The sequence below is a fragment of the Lagopus muta genome, chromosome 10 (genome assembly GCF_023343835.1).
Source record: "Lagopus muta isolate bLagMut1 chromosome 10, bLagMut1 primary, whole genome shotgun sequence".
Taxonomy (NCBI): Eukaryota; Metazoa; Chordata; class Aves; order Galliformes; family Phasianidae; genus Lagopus; species Lagopus muta.
Window position 1 is genome coordinate 12,464,419 of NC_064442.1, and position 17,922 is coordinate 12,482,340.

General features: G+C 42.9%; 1 protein-coding gene across 1 annotated transcript; it reads right to left on the reverse strand.

The window, feature by feature from the left end:
- Positions 1-2,522: 2,522 nt before the first annotated feature.
- PYGO1 (pygopus family PHD finger 1) lies at positions 2,523-10,370 on the reverse strand. The gene is made up of 3 exons (XM_048956915.1): positions 10,259-10,370; positions 5,860-5,945; positions 2,523-4,138 (listed from the first exon to the last, which is right to left on the reverse strand). Exons 1-3 carry the CDS (start codon positions 10,305-10,307, stop codon positions 3,017-3,019), a joined length of 1,257 nt encoding a protein of 418 aa, XP_048812872.1. The 5' UTR covers positions 10,308-10,370; the 3' UTR covers positions 2,523-3,016.
- Positions 10,371-17,922: the final 7,552 nt, after the last annotated feature.

The window sequence follows — 17,922 nt, forward strand, 5'->3', positions numbered from 1 at the left end:
CAAAATCTTTGCAATATTTTGGTATGCAACAACAATACAGTCTAAATCACTAATAACGAAGGAATCACATGATAGTTCAATACAAACTGTTTCATGTAGAGTATTACAAAAAACTTCACCTATTCTAACCAGCCCTCCCTCCCACCCACCCTCCTATAACTAATTTCTAATTCTAACCAGCTGACATTTTTCTAGTACTTACTAACAAAACACAAATGCTGTTTTTCCTGTGCATACTTGAACTACTACTAGTCAATACATGCAGAGAAAAACAAAGTATAATCCTATCTCTAGGCAAAAAGTCCAGGGATGCCAAGAGCATACCAGTAGGATAAACATATAGGCCAGATGAGTTCTTGAGATCCTAATCTGTCCTACCTCTGTGATCAGGATGACAGCAAGTTTGATTTTGTTGCTTGTTATTTAATGTTTTTAAACTGGCATTTGCTAATGCTTTGAATTTGCAGGTTAATACGCACAGTAAATTCAGTGGGATACAAACCCAACATGGTACCCAGTTTAGAAAATAAGTGACATTTTTTAGACTAAGTTTCACAAATATGTGATTTAAGGCCTTTCAACGTTATATTCCAGAAGAAGTTCAAAAGAACACTATTTAAATTCTAATATCTTGGTAACTAACATAGAAAACACCTAACTTGAAATAGGATTGAGAGATTTCAAGAAATACACAGCTATTTTAAATAGCATCTGCTCCAAAACACTGAAACATTAACTGAAATGGGGTGCGGAAATGTTATTGCGGACTACCAGCTTAGATAACAATATAAGCAAAGGAGCTGCTGTTTAACTTTCTGTCACTAAGCAAAATTTTTATTTCATTTACATTGCTCTAAGTCTGAACTACAAACTTCACGATGTAAATTCCTATAGAAATGGAACTGTTTCCCAGAGGAACAAATCAACAAGGTTTGTCTGTTCAGCTATTTGTGTTTTTGCGTTGGTCTGCAGTTCATTTTTTTAAATATCACACCCCTAAGAAAACAAGACTAAGCTCAGTCTCTGTCAGAAATAAAGCAAGTAGCACTGAAAACAGAAGCCCTGGATCTGCCTTATGCTTTCTTTACATCTCGATAAAGGAAGTCCTTAAGATAAGGACTATGTAATTTACACTTGAGATATTATCTCCTTTTTCCTGATGAGAGGTGCTATAAAAGGGAAGGGCAATACTATACTTCTCCAATGAAAGGGTATATAAAACTCTTCAGTATTAAAATAAAAGAAAGACAGTTATCTACATCTGCAGAGTATCTCTCAGGACAGTATAACATTAGAGCTCATTTAAAATCAAACACAATGGCGAACTAGCAGATAAGCCTTACTTTTCACTCATTAACAAAGCTTACCATAAAAATAGCCTTTAAATATATATGTCTGTATTCAATATAGGCCTCTGTATCACTCATCACCACAGATCTGAACACCTATCACACTAAGAAACCTGACCAGTACCTGCAATGGTTGACATACCATTTAGTTTTTTTAGCAATCGGTAATCATGTTTCCAGAACTATGGTGAGCACTACAAGACACCTATTACTACAGTACCATCTTTCATTAAGTTAAAACAACACTTTTCTCTACAGAAACACTGATTTTCAATTGCATATGCAACTAAGGCCAAAGCGATCAAGGCTAGATGCTCCCCCACAAAAAAATAAAATAAAATAAAAAGGGAGAATGGGGGAGAGGTGTACGCTTGAGATAAGAATAAGGTCAAACTGTCTATAATAAAGGATAATTCTTAAGAGTCGTACACTAAAGTTCTAGTGCCATTCATACTTGTCTGTAAGATCTCAAGTTTGCTCAATTTCTGCTTGCTGGCTCCTGGTATGAGTTAAACTCTCAGATCTGAGAGCTTTCTTTGTCTTCACTCTACATTTCCTTCTCCCTCCAACTACAAGACTGGCTGAGGCAGTGGTAGGAATTCAGTGTTACTACTTTGCTGGTCAAATTATCTTGCAGTTCAGAGTCTGTGCTATACACATTCTGTTGCCTCACACTGTTCTTGCCAAGCAGACAGTGTAAGCTCAGGATGAACGAGCAGGCTCCAGCTGACAGCTCTAAGAGATGGGCAGAACCTTCCCTGCTTAACTCCGTTCACAGTTGAGGGTGGAAGACAGAGCCACCAATGGAGGATGAGCAAGAGGTTATGTGACTGAACAGGGGCTGTATCCTAACATACATGCTTAAGATGAATGAAGAAAGGCTACACATGTAACCTTAGTTTTGGTATTCTCTAGATTTAAAGCACTAGACTTCATCAACTTGATCTGTCCTAGCTTCTTCCAATGTAATCATATTTTGTAACCATTTCCTATACTGCATGACCTAGTAAGAGTCCTCAGCAATTAAGTGCTCACTGAGAAATCAAAAGATCATTGCCTTTTCAAGGAAATACCAAGGTATAAGATTTAGTGGGTTTCACTGTGTTACTAAGAGTGAAAGTACTGATTTTAGAATTGCGTTAATGCTTTAGTTCAAAAATGAGAAAAAGCACATACAAAATCCTCTTATTTATTCTAAAAAAATACAAACTATTAGTACTGCACACTTCCTCCACGTCATCTCCATGATATTCAAGGAAAAGATGTCAAGAACGTCAGTAATGGACATTCAACAATAGAAGAAAGGAAAAAAAAAAGCATTGAGTACTTGCAAGTACAGTACCATTAAAATTGAATAGTAAAAGCTAGTGTTAGTTAACACATCAATACTAGCAAATCAGGGACTATTCATAAAGGCCTATTTTTGCCTTCAATAAAACTGTCAATGCACATCCTATTTCTAATTGGTTGTCAGAAACAAAAAGAATTCCACCCTGTAAAATATTTGCACACACAAAGTTAAGAGTACAAAAGTTGAGATGGAACTTCATGAACGAAAACAGATAGTGGAAAATAACATGACAGCAATCAAACAAATCGATTGTCTTCGGAACAGAAAGTATTCACAACCAAATCTTCATAGTAAGCAGTACCACCAATTGACATTGTTAGCCATCCGTATTCAGCGCAGGCGGCCCTGCAGTCTCTCTTGTACGCATTAGCTGGACATCTTTATCAGCCATACACGTATCACAACCCCACACTGCTGATGCTTCTGCTGTAAGAAGGCCATAAGCTGACTCAGTCATGCCAGTACAGATTCGATGAAACCATTTTTGACAAGAGGCTTCACACAGGATCGCATCCTGGTCATCATTAACTTCATGTGTACAAATTCCACACGGATAGACGGGTTCAGAGGACGAGTGACCATGCCGACTGGGATGAAGGGGTGTTTTGCTGCTCTTTTCAGAGTTGCATCCTTCAGTGGTACCTCGAGGCTGGCGGGACTTACTCTGAGTCCCATTTGAATGGCCAGCATTAGTGTTATCAGCACTATTAGAATGGCTACCATCCTGATTTACCACGTTGTTTCGAGTAACATTTTTTAGGTCACTGTTACCTTGACTCACAATGTCCTCTGTTCTGTGATGATGCTGAAGAGCAGTAGTGTTCTGGCCGGATGCTTTGCTTGCACCTAGACTAAAGTCTTGCTTTTGTGCTGATGATTTTGTCTGGTTGTAAGTGCTTGGTGGGGGAACAAAAGAGTGGCTTGATTCTAGCTGAGAATTTGGAAAATTTGAATTGTTTCCAGGACCAAAGTTAGGTGGCACATCAGGATGAGGTATCTGTCCAGAATGGCCAAAGTTCTCACCAGGATTTGGTCTGAAATGCTGACCAGGCATACTGACACTCTGATTTATCTGACTGCCACTATAAGGTGGCTGATTCACAAAACCTGGGCTATCATGTGGACCAAAGCTGAAAGAGTGGGGTCGACTAAAACCCATTCCTACAGGGTTTTGAGGAAGAGGGTGTGGCTGGTTTCTGAGGGAATAGGAACCACCATATGGCGCGGACACTCTGTGCAGCATGTGAGGTGGCATTCTGAAAGTGTTATAGCCTCCAAAGCCAGGATAACCAGGATTACCAAAATAAGGATTTCCTGAAGGAAGTGGTTTATAAGACACAGTATTATAGTTGTCATCAAATGGATTTGCAGCTACAAGGTGGTCAGAGCTTGGATTCGGCGGTGGAGCATATTCAGATGGAGGAGGAAATGAAGATCCCTAAAAACATTTTAAATACAACATTTCTATTAGTTTTACCATGTCTCTACAAGAAAGACTAGCCACAAGGTCCTGGATTAGCAGCACTACTACTAAAATGAATAAATAAATAAAATCACAGTTCAGTTGTGTAAAGCTCTCTCACCAAAACCCACTAAGCTACCTTCAGTGAAGGGAAGAGAGGAGTTTGAGCTCCAGGTAGCAGTGATTTATAGCCATCTTAGTTGCACAGCCATGCTTCTGAAGACACTTAAAGCTTTTTTCTCCCTCCATTTTTTACTTAAGAAATGCAGCAACACAAAAAGCTATGTGTCCTTTAAACACACACATAACATTTCTGAAATGCTGAAGAGCAGATCTGGAGTATTTCCTTACTGTCATTTGGAGTTCAGTTTACTGGAAATACATCTCTCAAGGCACCCCGCTTCCATGAGAATATATAAACCTAAAAAAGTAATGTTACTAGCAGCCTGAGGAAAAGTATGGGTACCACAGGAGTCTGTGCACAGGAATTTTCCATATTCTGTTTACCAAACAGGCGTCCCTTAAGAACATTCAGTGGGCAATCTGTTAAGTATTGCCAGTAGGATTAAAATACAAGGATTTCTGGTTAGAAAGCGTAATCAAGTCTTCAGTGGAGCCCAGAGCCCAGAATGTCCTCAGAGTGGCCATACAAATGAACCACATTGTAGACTAGCCTGTGGGGAACATCAAGCTACTGCACCTTCACCTGAACTCCTCACAGAAAGGATGGCTTCATATTAATAAACTAAGGCTGAACATCTTTTTTCCCCAAATTTCCGCTGTCCTGTCCTGCACATTCCAAACGTGGTAAGAAAAGAGAGGAAACTAATTCACCTGCCCTCTACATTATCACCACTTCTGAGCAATAAGCTCCTCCAGTAGAGAGATGTGAAGCTCTGCAATTAACTGGTTATTTCTTAGAGCAGGTTTCAACACGACTACTTTGAAAGGAAACAAAAAATGAGAAGACAAATCCCCATGGATTGGAATCAATTAATACTGGATAAGCCTAAAAGAAAGTGATCATCTGACCTACGTAAATGCATTTACTCCCTCCGGGCAGTAAAAAATTAACAGATACTCTCACTCCATAGTGAGTAAATACACAAAGGAACGTTCAGCTCTACAGATATCCAATTACTTTAGATGTTTTGTATTCTGGCTTCCTTTTTCAGAAACAGAAAACGTACAGAAATGCCAGTTTGCAAGAATTCACTGGAAAGGAGCTGAACCTGCCTCACAGTTTTTGCTTGAAAAACCACTTAGGGAACACTCCAGGAGTTTGGTCAAAGCATTAACAAACTGCACTGATCCACTAGCCCACAAATCTACAAAAAGCAGTCTCACTGCAATTACTCATGTTGTACAGATTGCTACCAATGGCTACACAGTCACTAAAAAAAAAGGCCATCTCAGAATCAAATCCATATGGTAAAATGCAAGTCTTGCAGTCTTACGTACTTCTCCCCTTAAAGGGCTTTGGCAACCTACAAAGACCTAGAATAGTTTTAGTGAGGATAACTAGCATGATAAAGTTTAATGAAGAGAGTTAAAATTTCAGCTTCACAATACAACTACAATATTTTCAGTGTAAAACCAGTTTGTGAGAATAGAGCAGTATTCTGAATAGGGTAAGACCATCATTTCAGCAAACCACATGTGAGTATACTACTTATTAAGAATCAAAGGGAATTTACCTGTGTGTTTGCTTTGCGCTTTTTCTTATCAGGGCTTCCGAGCTGTACTCCTGGTCCTCCTAACCCATCCAATCCACCGTCACCACCTACAAAATTTCAAGCAGTGCAATTCTGCATTAGCTTACTTTCAGACTGTATTTTAAGTATGTCCCTGTTTGTCACACATACTGAACTTACAATGCACGCATCAGAACTAACGCAAATCCTCAAGAAGCGAATACACAGAGGTAAAAGTTCCCACACATCACATTCAGCGATCCAGCTCTATTACCATCTAATGCCCGATTCATGCTCTCTACAGTTTGAATCAAGCTTTCATTTCATGCCTAACACTCCCTAGGTTTTAACATCTCTACTTCAATTGAAGTGCTTCTTACTTGCATAAGGCATAAAACTTTTAGAACAACTGCTTAAAACCATGCCTAAGATTCACCCCCTATTTAACTTAGACGGACGTGGCATTTACCAACTCACCGTATGACACACGACAGCTCCTTACAATATGCCATGAAGGAGAAAAAAGAAAAAAAAAAGAGTAGCACATCTATGAATATCCATTGGAAACCTGCTATGTTGTTTGGTCAGATCTCCATTTTATCGGATCTAATTTTCTCTGAATGCAAGACTTGATTAAATATAACAACACCTGCCAAAAATGAGAGAGGCTGTAGGCGAGTCTGACTTTACTCCATTGAAATCTCATTATGTAATAGAGCACAGCTGCTCTGGCAAAATAAATACATACTAAGTAAAGACTGTTCATTTTACTGATCTATACAAACATATCTGCACTTCACTCAGCACTTGCCCCAACCTTATGAATGCAACAAGCTCTCAAAGTTGTACAAATTATGGTTTTTGTTTTTAAAAACTCAATTTAGAGCTTAGGTTCTAGCACATTCCTTACTATCCCATTAGTTTTGTCTTCAGGATTTGAAAAAATTTACCTCCATTTGGGAATGCAAAAGCAACCATGAGCCAAAGCACGGAATTCACTTCCAGGTTACATGACAACACTCCAGCCTAAGATTTTAACATCAGTACATTAAGAAACTGTATGTTATTTTTTTTCCCCAGGCCCACTAAGGTAATCATTTGTTTATTTTAGAAAAATAATAACAGTATGAAACCATAAGGAGTGGGCAACATAGGCTGAAAAAATTACTGTTATTTATTCAAAACTCAAATTCTGAATACAAGTCAAACTTCATTCAAATGTAAGCACAAAGGGAAACCCGTGTGTTCAGCTGTATCACTGAAGACAACCTGAAAATAACAGAATTATCAGCAGTATTATGCAGAGCAGCATCGTGTGTGACATCACACCAGCTCTACATTACACCAGTACTCCCAGAAGACAGCTAAACCAGCTTTAGGACTGTTTAGGAGCACAACGAAATCTCCCACGTCATAAAGAATTAGAACTACTATACGCAATCTAAAACATGCAACAGTTACTTCAAATATTCCTGATCAAAGGAGGCCAACAGCCATGCACCACAAGGAGCTCTCACTCCCAGCAATTCCCTTTTTTTCCTTACACTCAGCCTTTGCTCCCTCCCCTCATCACACACATTTTTGCCTTAACAGGTTTCAGGGAAATTACCAGTCCTACTTCAAATAAAAATCCCATTTGACTTGAGCTTTAATAAGTTCCTTTTGGCTTTGCCTGTCGCTGTAGAGATTTCATCTCTGTTTTATGTATATGTAATTCCCAAAACATTTCATTACTCATAAGATATATGTAATTGGACCTCTCAAATCAACACCTATCATTACTGGCAAATTTTGAGTATGAATTTCAGAGACTACAGCATGAAGTCATGATCCAGCTCCCAAAATAAACTCATGCTTGAGCACAGTGCATCCCGGTACAACCTACCATCAGAGCAGCATGGGATTAAGCTGAAGAGGAAAAAAAACACCATTAAGCCTTGATTTAGAATACACAACACTGCATGCACTTAGCACAGCACACAGCTACACTACTTGTAGATGCAGAATGATCCCTATATAGTTTTACATAAAGGTGGCAAACACCCCTTAAACACCAACCCTATACATCACCTTCTCAACAAGGTATTTGCTCAAAGCTGTCCCTGCACTTCCCATCAGCTTCTTTTCCTCCAGAACTCCTTTATGAGAAACTGTACTGCGAGCACCCTTGCTCACAACTGCAAAAATACGTTTCTCCATATGGTCCTATATTCTTAATACACAGTGTTTGCTGATGGCAACACGTTACAAATATTCTGATTTCTTTTCATTCAACAACTAGCAGCACAGAAATTACTACATCTACAAACGGAATACTGTGAACCACAGGAAAGTGCCGACTTACATCAGAGAAGTTACAACTTTGTAAAATTATGTACAAGCTTCCCCTCTCAGATCTCATTCTTCAAAAATGTTAGCCATGTAAATCTCTGGATTCTATAATAAGAGCCACCAATTACTGCATGGATTACTCACATGGGGAAAATCAGTCATCTGCAAGGGCTTGCAGAACTGAGTCCTACATCTGGAACATACAAAGCTTTTGTATTTGCAGTTCTCACTGTGTGAGGCCAGTGATTTAATTTAGCCCTATGAATTGATGTTTTCCCTGTGGATTTTATAATGATTTAATTTATACATGAAAGGAAGCTGAATGTTAGTCTGAGCATACCTCCAGAAGAAGAGTGAATGAGAGTTATTTTCATGCAGCCAAAATAAACTTTTGGGAAAGTCACTCCTGGTACCTGCCACACAGACTCGTCTTTAAGTTGTGTACTGAGCATTTTGGAATGTTGTGATATTTGCACAAAGGGTCTAAAAAAAATTAAAAAAAATCACTTCATTTGTGACTAATTTTGCAGGAAAAAAAACCCAATCTGTTTGACTGGAACATCATATACTTAGATGGACTTAGAGATATAAAGGCATATCTGATATCTATTCCCCTATTACGTATTATGACTGAATTGCATTTTGGCCATTTACACTTTGACAGCACAGAGGGAGCGAATCCCACATCCTCTCTGACGTCACACACAGACACCTCCAAAGAAGCGCAGAGAACTGAAACTTTCAGTTGTCTACACAGTCAGATATTATGATTTTGTGTATAATTTATGTTGTACTTAACGCACTGCAAATACTCCACAGAGCGCTTTCCCATTCACTGACAAACCTCTGTCTGGGATTTTACAGCACAGGAGCCACAGTCTTTTTCACAGTGCTCTAACAACATCTCCCAGCAGTTACAAATGGCCAAACATACTTTTTATTACGGACAGAAAACTGGAGAGCCAGTCTTCAACCAGACCCAGTGAGGCTGCACTGTGGGCCTGATCCCACAAGGCCTGAGGTGAAGCAATAATCATACAGAACTCGGTGGGTACCTCCAGCGTGTGAAACTGCATGCCTACGTATGTGCAGAATCAGAGCTCAGAGCAGAGCCTAATGAATCCCAGTCCCCTTTGTAAGGCAGACGCACGTTTCCGTTCTCTCACTCTCGAGGTTGTGATCCAGCTGTTTTAGAGAAGTGAACTGTAAATCAATGACAATTCGGATAACAGGATCCCCACCTTTTGCCACTCAGGCACCCACAAGAAGCTCAAAACATTAAGAACAATGGGATCCCAGGAGCGCAGCAGGAGGAGAGGGAAAGAGAAGCAATAAACTTCAGCTCTTATCATTACGACATAATTTCCACCCAACTCCAACACCCTACTTATTATTTCGGTCAGAAATGCATTTCTGCTTTTAAGAACAGCGTGGACACAGTAACCACCCCACAAACCGATGGCTGGTGACCCTAGATGCGCAGCCCGAGGCAGAGCAGACAGCGCACATTTCAAAGCAGTGTCCGTTCAGACCTCAGAGCCACGCACCGGGACTGCTGATGAAAGACAAAAACCGCGGAGAAACGTTTCAACTCCCAGCGAGAGGAAACAAAACCCCGAGCGAAATCAAACGCGGGGCAGAGAAGCACTCCGTGCGATTTAGAGGCTCCGCATCGACCCCCAACTCGGACATGTGGCACCGCCGACGTATTCCCTTGCACCAAGGCTACGCACGCCGCATACTAATGGGCGGCACAGGCAGCAAAACACAACAGCGATCAGCGCGCAGCGCGGCGCCCGGCAGCGCACCGCCATCCCGACTTCGGCGTTTCCAGGCCCGGAGGCGGCGGGAACCCGCGGGGCCGGGCCGGGCCGCACCGAGCAAACTTAGCGCGGCCCCGCTCCGCCGCGGGGAGCGACCCGGGCCGGAGGGCCGGCGGCTCGGGGCCCGGCGCGCGGCGGCTCGGGGCCGGCATCCCCGCGGGCTCCCTCAGGGCTCCCCCGGCGGGAGTTAGGCCCCGCCAGCCGTCCCCGACCCGGCCTGCGACCCCCCCTCCCTCTCCCCGCAGTACCTCGGGATCTCTTCAGCGCGATGGGGTCCTTCTCCTGTTCCGCTGACATTACAGACAGCGGCGCATGGCTCCCAGGGCGACAGGAATCGGGGCTCTTTGATGCTGCTGCCGCCGCCGGCCCGCACCCCGCCCCCTCCGCCCCCGCCTCCTCCGCCACCGCCCCCGCCCGCCGCAGCCGTGCCCACCGCCGCCCCAGCGGCGCGAGCCGCCAGACTTTGCAAACTTTGGGAGCGGACGGCCGCTAACGCCGCGCGGGGCTCCGCGGGACTCGGCGCCGCTCCGCGCAGGGCCCCCGCGGCTCGCCGCCTCGCCCGGCGCCCGCCGCCGTGCCCCGCGCAGCGCCCCCCTCGGCCGCCGGCGCCGCTCGGCGCTCCGAGCCCCGGCCGGCCCGCGGCACCCCGCGCCGCCCCCGGCCCCCACCGCCGGGAACAAAGAGCCCGCCGCCGGCACGCGCCGTTTCGGGCAGCGGGACAGCTTCGCGCCGGCCGCACGCGCCCGCCCCGCCGGCTGCCGCGGGGCGCGGAAGGCGCACGGCGCGCGGCCGTTGGGGCCGTCGCGAGCGGCTCCCGCCTCGACCGGGCGGGCCGGGGCGACGCGCGGGGCTCTGCGGGTGCTTTTCTCGACGCAGACGTCCGAGTCGCGCTCCGTGCACGCGATACCCCGCGGGTCACGCCCGGTTTCCCCGCGTAACGCCTCACGCGACGCGCGCTCCGAGCTCGCTTCTCACCTCCGGGCTGCGGCTCCACGTTCTCGCGGCGCCGCCGGACCCGGCAGGTGGGCACACCCCGGGCGGAGAGCCCTCCTCGGGGCGGGGCTCCCTCACACAGGTGCTGCGCGGCGGAGAGCCCGGCGGCGCGTACCCGGGGCGCGGGAATCCTCTGAGCCCGCGCGGGGCGGCGGGCGGGGCTGTCACGGCGAGCCGCACCCCGGGGTCGGGGAAACGCCCCGCGCCGCCCCTCTTGCCTCAGGTGGAGTCCTGATCCTGGGCCAAAACTATTCAGTTTTGCCCCCTGAGCAAGGATTTATTCTCCTTTAACCGGGATGGCGATGTCCGTCCAGCTATGCTGACGAGTTTCACGATGCCCTTCCGGAGCTCCCTGTTAGATGTGTGGTTGGCACTTTGCACAGAAGACCATCGGGGCAGGGAGATAGGATAAGAAGTGCTGTTTGCATAAAGGTTAATACATCAGTGTTCCTGTTGTTTCTATCTTTTTGCTTTCTCATATTGCAGTTCTAACTAAATAAAGTTATTCAGTTTTCCCGTCAATTTCTGCCTTTCCCCAGACATCAGTTTTATTTGTCCACAGTCCTTGCAGCAATCTCAGCGTGCGTGTACCTAGAAGTATAGCACACTGCTGAGATTCTCATGAGATCTTCTGGTTAATTTTGTGTAATCTTGCTGAAGAGAAGGATGGCTTGTTATTAGTGAGGTGGGTGTGAGCTCATCCATATCTGCAGGAGGATGTCTGAGCTGTGAAGAGATTTGCATTTTCTGTGATGGAGTTTGCTGTAGGCCTAGATGATTCTCTCAGGACTGCACAAGCTTTTGTGCAAGGCTGCCTTGTAATAGCATGTAGACTGTAATTATGGATGTGCGGATTGATGTCACAGAGCCTGTAAGGGCTCCTAGGGGATGACTGTCTGCATTGGAAATGGGAGCAGGGAATTCAGACTTTAACCCAGTGCTCTAATTGCAAAAAAATGTGTTTTGCTGTTCATCTAAATTCAGTTTTAACTTGCACTCACAATTTTAGTGAGTAGTCTGCAAGAATCCTGTTAGACCAGCACTACATTTTTAAAGCTACATGAGAAGTGGCTGAAGCTGTGTCTGAAAAGGAATTAATTCACTTATTCAGGTGCCTTCAGCAGCATCTCAAACCTTCCAAAACCCTGTGAAGATGCTCATTATCACATTCTATTGACCACCTGATTGCCATGCAGCTCATAGTTGTCCTTAAGGTTAATTCATCATTTCTTCCACTCAAAGATTCACGTTAATTAATAAAACTCAGGGGAACTTAATAAGAGCTTACTAGTACCTAAGTAGAGGTTTCATGAGCAAGATTCTTTGCTGAAGTAGGTAACTGCAAAATGACACTTAATGGTCATAGACTGAAATGTGAGGTTCCAACAGGATGTGAGGGGGGGAATATAGCATGGCTAAGCAAGCACAGGGACAAGGAACAGAATAAATTGTAGATTTATTTTCAAGACCCAACTGGGTAAAGCCCAGAACAGCCTTCTTTGCACAGAAGGTTGGAGTCTAGGTCAAGTCTTCATGAGCTCCTTTCCAATCTGAATGATTATTCTGTTATTCTGAATTAACGTTCTTCTTCACAATCACGAACCATGCAAAAAGCTCTTGCTTCCTGCTAGATTACTGGATTGTGAACAAATACTGTGTAATGCTTTATAAGTTACCTTGGCTGTTGAAAAGGGGGTCTTTGGTAAGACAGCAGTAACTTCAACCACGTGATACGTCAGCCCTATAAACATCACCGAGTACAGATAGAGAATATTGTTTTGGTGATTCCTGGGTTCCTTATGATTTCATGTTAAAAGGAAGGGTACTAAAAGAGCCGTTCTGTACAAACTAGCACTAGGTAAGTGACATTCTTTTGCTAGTCGTAGACATAGCATATAAACATTCAACACTGCGTTACATTATCAGGAGAAAAATATCAATGAGACATGGATCCACAACACAGAGTTAACATCTAAATGCTTCTTACTACATCCTTTATGTGTATTTACTGCATATCTCAGGAGCAAACAGAATCGTGTACAAGCTTATTTTGATTGACAACGCAGAAATGTATACAAATGTCCTAATGGGAAAAAAAACACCTCAGAGAAATGTACTGACACTAAGGAATTAAAAAAAAAAAAAAAAAAAAAAGGAAAAAGTGAAAGAAACATTCCATTTGATTTTATAGAGATCAGGATTTCACCTTAGAGGGGAAAAAAAAGTAGTTAAGAAGAAAAGCACAATACCAAAATTCAAAAAGAGCTGGGGGCTGACTGAATAGTTTAACCCTGCAATATCCATAACCGGGGGCAAATACAAAACTTCTCAAATGTTATGCAAGTGACAAAGCACGCACAGCTTTAACCTACCAACTGATCACAGAAGATTTCACACACAGGGAGACATGCACAGAGACCTGAGTCCAGCAGGCTCATGCAGAAGTGCAGTACAGCCTGCATGGGTGGTGTCAGGGTTAGGCACGGGCACCTGAGCAGGTGCTGTAGCACATGGAAACATAGCACAATTGCCAGTGATCTCTTCCACCTGGATGGAAAACGCTGACATGGAGAAAGGGAGAACATTTAGGGAAACTTGGATTATGATAGCTTTGGCTACTGACAGCATCAGTCGACTTGGTCCTCCCTGCCAATTATGTGAATGGGGGAATAATTCATCCTTCTAAGAACCTCTTTCTCATGTCGTACAAATTAAAGTTCTGTTCTCCAAACACTTACTATACTTATTTCACAATATCACTGTGATAAATAGGACTGTTTATCGAGGCTGGATGGAATTTCTGTTAGGCCTGAGAAAACGTTAAAAATCTGGTTTGGTTGTTATGCTAGTGTTAATCCTCTTCTTCCACATTTGTTTGTCTTCATCTCCTTTTATAAGGAATAATAAAATGAAACACATGCATCTTGATAGAAACATGCATTTTTCATGCTTTTACTATTTAGCTGGATGTGTATCTGGTGTTGTGCTGGAAAACCATATTAACCAAGTCCATTCTGTGTCTAGCAGCCAGTCTCAGGGGTTGTAACTGTGACTGAAATAATTTGAGCACAAGTCACTGAAGCTATTCTGGGGCGAATTGCTTGCCTACTGGTGAACACTTCATCTGTTACAGTGCTGTAAACCAGGTCTCACAAGCTTACTTCTTATTCATTTCTGCCTTTAATCAAATTAGGAATGTAAGATTTACTTGCCCTTTTCCTATAGGATAAATAGAATGGAAGCTTGTTTGCCATATTATCCAGATAATACATTTTAAACACAAACAAATGCATGTTTGACAAACCTTTGTGTGCTTCTCCACAAAAGAGGTTATTACCCTACTCAAGGAAGTGTTCTTGTCTTGAGCAATGAATAGTGAAGTGGGGACACTCTGTGGGGAAGTAAAAGAAATGCAATTTCATGCCCATCTGGATTATCATTTGAATTCTTTACATTTTCCTGTTTGTCATGATTTAATGAAAAGAAAGACAAGCATTTAATTCATGTGCTTGCACAGTTCTCTTAAAAACCCCTTCTGTTTTTCTGCAAAGGCCGTGCTAATTTTTGCAATAATTGCTTATGAAACTGTTTTTGATCCAGATTCTACCAATATCTTTACTGAAGGTTACAAAGTTTGTGTGCTGTATAAACATGCAAAAGCCTTATTCCAGGCTGTCCTATGCATCAGTGCGTTTGTAAGTAATTAAATGTAGGCTATGACTGATGGGATTTCCAATGCAGAACTGCCTATGTGAAATTCTGCCACAAAGCTAAAATAGTAGTAATGCTGACTCCAAAGCTAGCAGGAAATCTCGCAGAAAAACTCTCTGGTCTCAGTTCAGTTGTGGGGGTACTCTCTTATGGCAGCCCTGTGCCTCAGTATTAGCTGAGAGCTGCAGAGAGAGCCCTGACCAGGCACTGTACATCCTGACCAATACCTGTCTGCGTGCATCAGTGACTGGAAAGAATCTTCCTAGATATGTTATCTTGTTTCTCTTACATAGTGCCACCAACTTTGTTATACAAAACCATCTTTTCCTAAGACGTCTTACCAAAACTCCAACATGGAGAAATGCATTCGTTTTTTGCTTTTCATGGCTTTGGAGAGAGCAGTTCCCAGTATGAGCTCACATCGGTTCTCTCTCTGAGACTGAACCATGAAGTCCTTGAATTTCAAGGGCTAAGACTGCCTGTCTAATAAGAGTTAAGTAGATATGGCAACTGCAGCTCAGAGAATCAGGCAGTCACTGACATTAGCAGATGTTCCCTCGGTACCTCTGTAGAGCTCTCCTGGATTGCATACAACCTCTGTACACAGCACAGTTGCTCTAAGCCAAGTTACAGATGGGTAAATAACATCTTTCTGCACCAAGGAAGAGACAATCTGACTGGAGCAATCTTATTACACTCGTGACAAGGCCAAGCAAAGGAATAGATTTAGTCCAGCGATCTGTGGTTCACTGTCTACAATTAAAAATGGCAGATAGTAGTGAGACAAAATACTATTGCTCAGTTCATGGTTACAGAACTCCCAGTTGGATGTAGCAGCTGTCTGCTTTTGATATCACTGTACTAGTTTCTCTTTGGAGGATTCTGTTGGGGTTGATTGGATGTATCGCATCTCTCTAAGAAGAATATGGATAGAGTGGTGAGAGCGGGCCAGATTTTAGCCTATTTGTCAGAAGGAACTGTTCATTTTGCTGCCACCTCATACACTTGCCTTTCTCTCCATCCAGATCAGTAGTGGAATTTTTTCAACCACTATTATGGCACTAAGTAAATTAAGAGCTAAATTAAAGAAGCAGCTAAATTAAATTGCAGCCATGACCAAAATCTTAGTACAGAAGTGTCATTCATGTTTGTATTGGGTGAAGGTGGCAAAGTTTTGACAGTGGAGATGCTGTAGGGGTGGCCTCTGTGAGCAGAGACCAGGAGCTGCTGGTGCCAAGGCCAGTTCCTGGCACCTCCCAAATAGAGCCAGCAAGGAACAGTTGCTCCACACTGGAGCAGTTTGTGAAAGACTATAGCCTTCACAGGAAGAGACCCAATGCTAGAGCAGGATGAAAGCACGTGGAGGAAGGAGTAAAGTAGATGAAACTATAACTGCCCACAACGTCATCCCTCTGCAACACTCAGCAGAGGAAGATAGAAGAGCTGAGAATGAAGAAGCGAAGTTCAGCCTGGAAAGAAAAGGAGGGAGGGAAGTGTGGTTTTGTTTTTGTCTTTGTTTCTTACTATGCTACTGTTTTTGATTGGCAATAAATTAATCTTCCCCAAGGTGAAGATTTTGCACATAACAGTAACTGGCAAGCAGTTTTCCAGGTTTGATTTTGGACCATGAGCTTTATCATCTTATTTTCTTGCCCTGCCCTGTTGAGGAGCAGGAGTGAAAGGGTGGTTTGCTGTGCATCTGGCAGCCATTCAGCACTATCCCACTGCAATGATACAGACATTATTACAGTAAGAACTCATGTCTTTGCAGTAATTACTGAGCATTTCCACAGTTGGCGAGTAAACAAGGAAATGTAGTTGCAAGACAATTGAGGGGACTGCTGCATGACACTGTGTGCTATGCCAGCTATAGCTTTAGTCTTCATTTTTAAGGAAAATATTTACTGGAATGTAGTAGCAAAAAACCTGAAAGCTACTTTGAACAAGTAACAATGTCTGAGTAATAGGAGATCTGCTGGGAAGAAACAGAAAACAGCTGCTGTCTGAATTTGTGGGTCTGTATACTGTGAAAGAAAGGAAAATGCAGCTAAAGCAACAGAAATCAAAATGAAAGAAAATATATCACAAGCATAACTCTGTTAGAAAATGCATTTAAAAACACCAACAAAACAGTATGAAATCTCAAAATCTTGCTATCCTTCAGGAGGAGATTATGAATCAAACTTAATTGCCTCTTTTGCTTATTGAGCAACAAAAATAAGGAAAAACACAAGAAAAGATAACTAAATATGCCTAAGCACAGTGTGACCTAGTTACATAGATGCTCTCACCCATTACATCTGAGAGCAGCTTCCTTAATCCCCAGGCTAAAATTCACAGGAAATCCAGGATTTTGAGAGAAGAACGTGGAACTAATTATTTAAAATATATGTTATCTGTCCACAAACACCAGACTGGATTTAATTGCTTGACATGTATTATGTCTAGTGGGTACAATTTGAAATCTGAAGCTTATAGACAGACATTTTAGGGAGCTATACATCACAATTTCTACAGGAATTCTGTCATTTAATTAACTGCAACTTTAGAGCTCGGCTGTATTATTCTTTTTCTTTAACCTAACTGAGCCACAGAAGAGAAACATCACCACAAACCTTTTTGAATGCTATAACAAGTTATGGCGTGCTGCTATTAAAAGACTTTCCAGTCAACCCAACTACAAAAGCAACCTCATCACCTGAGCTGATATTTCTAAATCATAGGGCATGATGCAAGCCACCACACTTCGCTGGGTGCCAGGGTGTTTATCCCACGTGTAGCCAGTGCTCCAATACTAATCATGGAGGCAGTCTAGGCTCACGTGTACCACTGAGCCTTTATTTACAATGGCAAAAGTGAACTCCGGGGTTGTACTATAAAGACTTTCAGTGTGCAGACCCTCATCACTGATTTTATCTTACCATATGAAGATCACAAAGCTTGAGATGCAGTAGAAGAAACAAACAAACAAACAAGCAAACGACAAAAAAAAAAAAAACCACCACCCTACAAATAAATCAGGCTGCTTTCCTCCTTAACGTGGTCATCTTTCTGTAAAGATCTGTATAAGCCAGTATTAGAATGCATTCCTCTTACAAGCCAGAGGTTGTCTTGCTTTCTGTTACAAAAATAATTTTGAGATACTTTGAAGACAAGCTTAGAGTTGACTTTCCCCTTGAAGTTGGAAGGAAAGTTGATGTCAAGTCAT

Excerpts from the sequence above, each read along its gene's own strand:
- PYGO1 (XM_048956915.1), bottom strand. The coding sequence starts at position 10,307 with ATGTCAGCGGAACAGGAGAAGGACCCCATCGCGCTGAAGAGATCCCGA. Across the intron at positions 5,946-10,258 it reads CGCGCTGAAGAGATCCCGAG|GTGGTGACGGTGGATTGGAT; the intron begins GTACTGCGGGGA and ends GAAATTTTGTAG. Across the intron at positions 4,139-5,859 it reads AGCGCAAAGCAAACACACAG|GGATCTTCATTTCCTCCTCC; the intron begins GTAAATTCCCTT and ends AAATGTTTTTAG.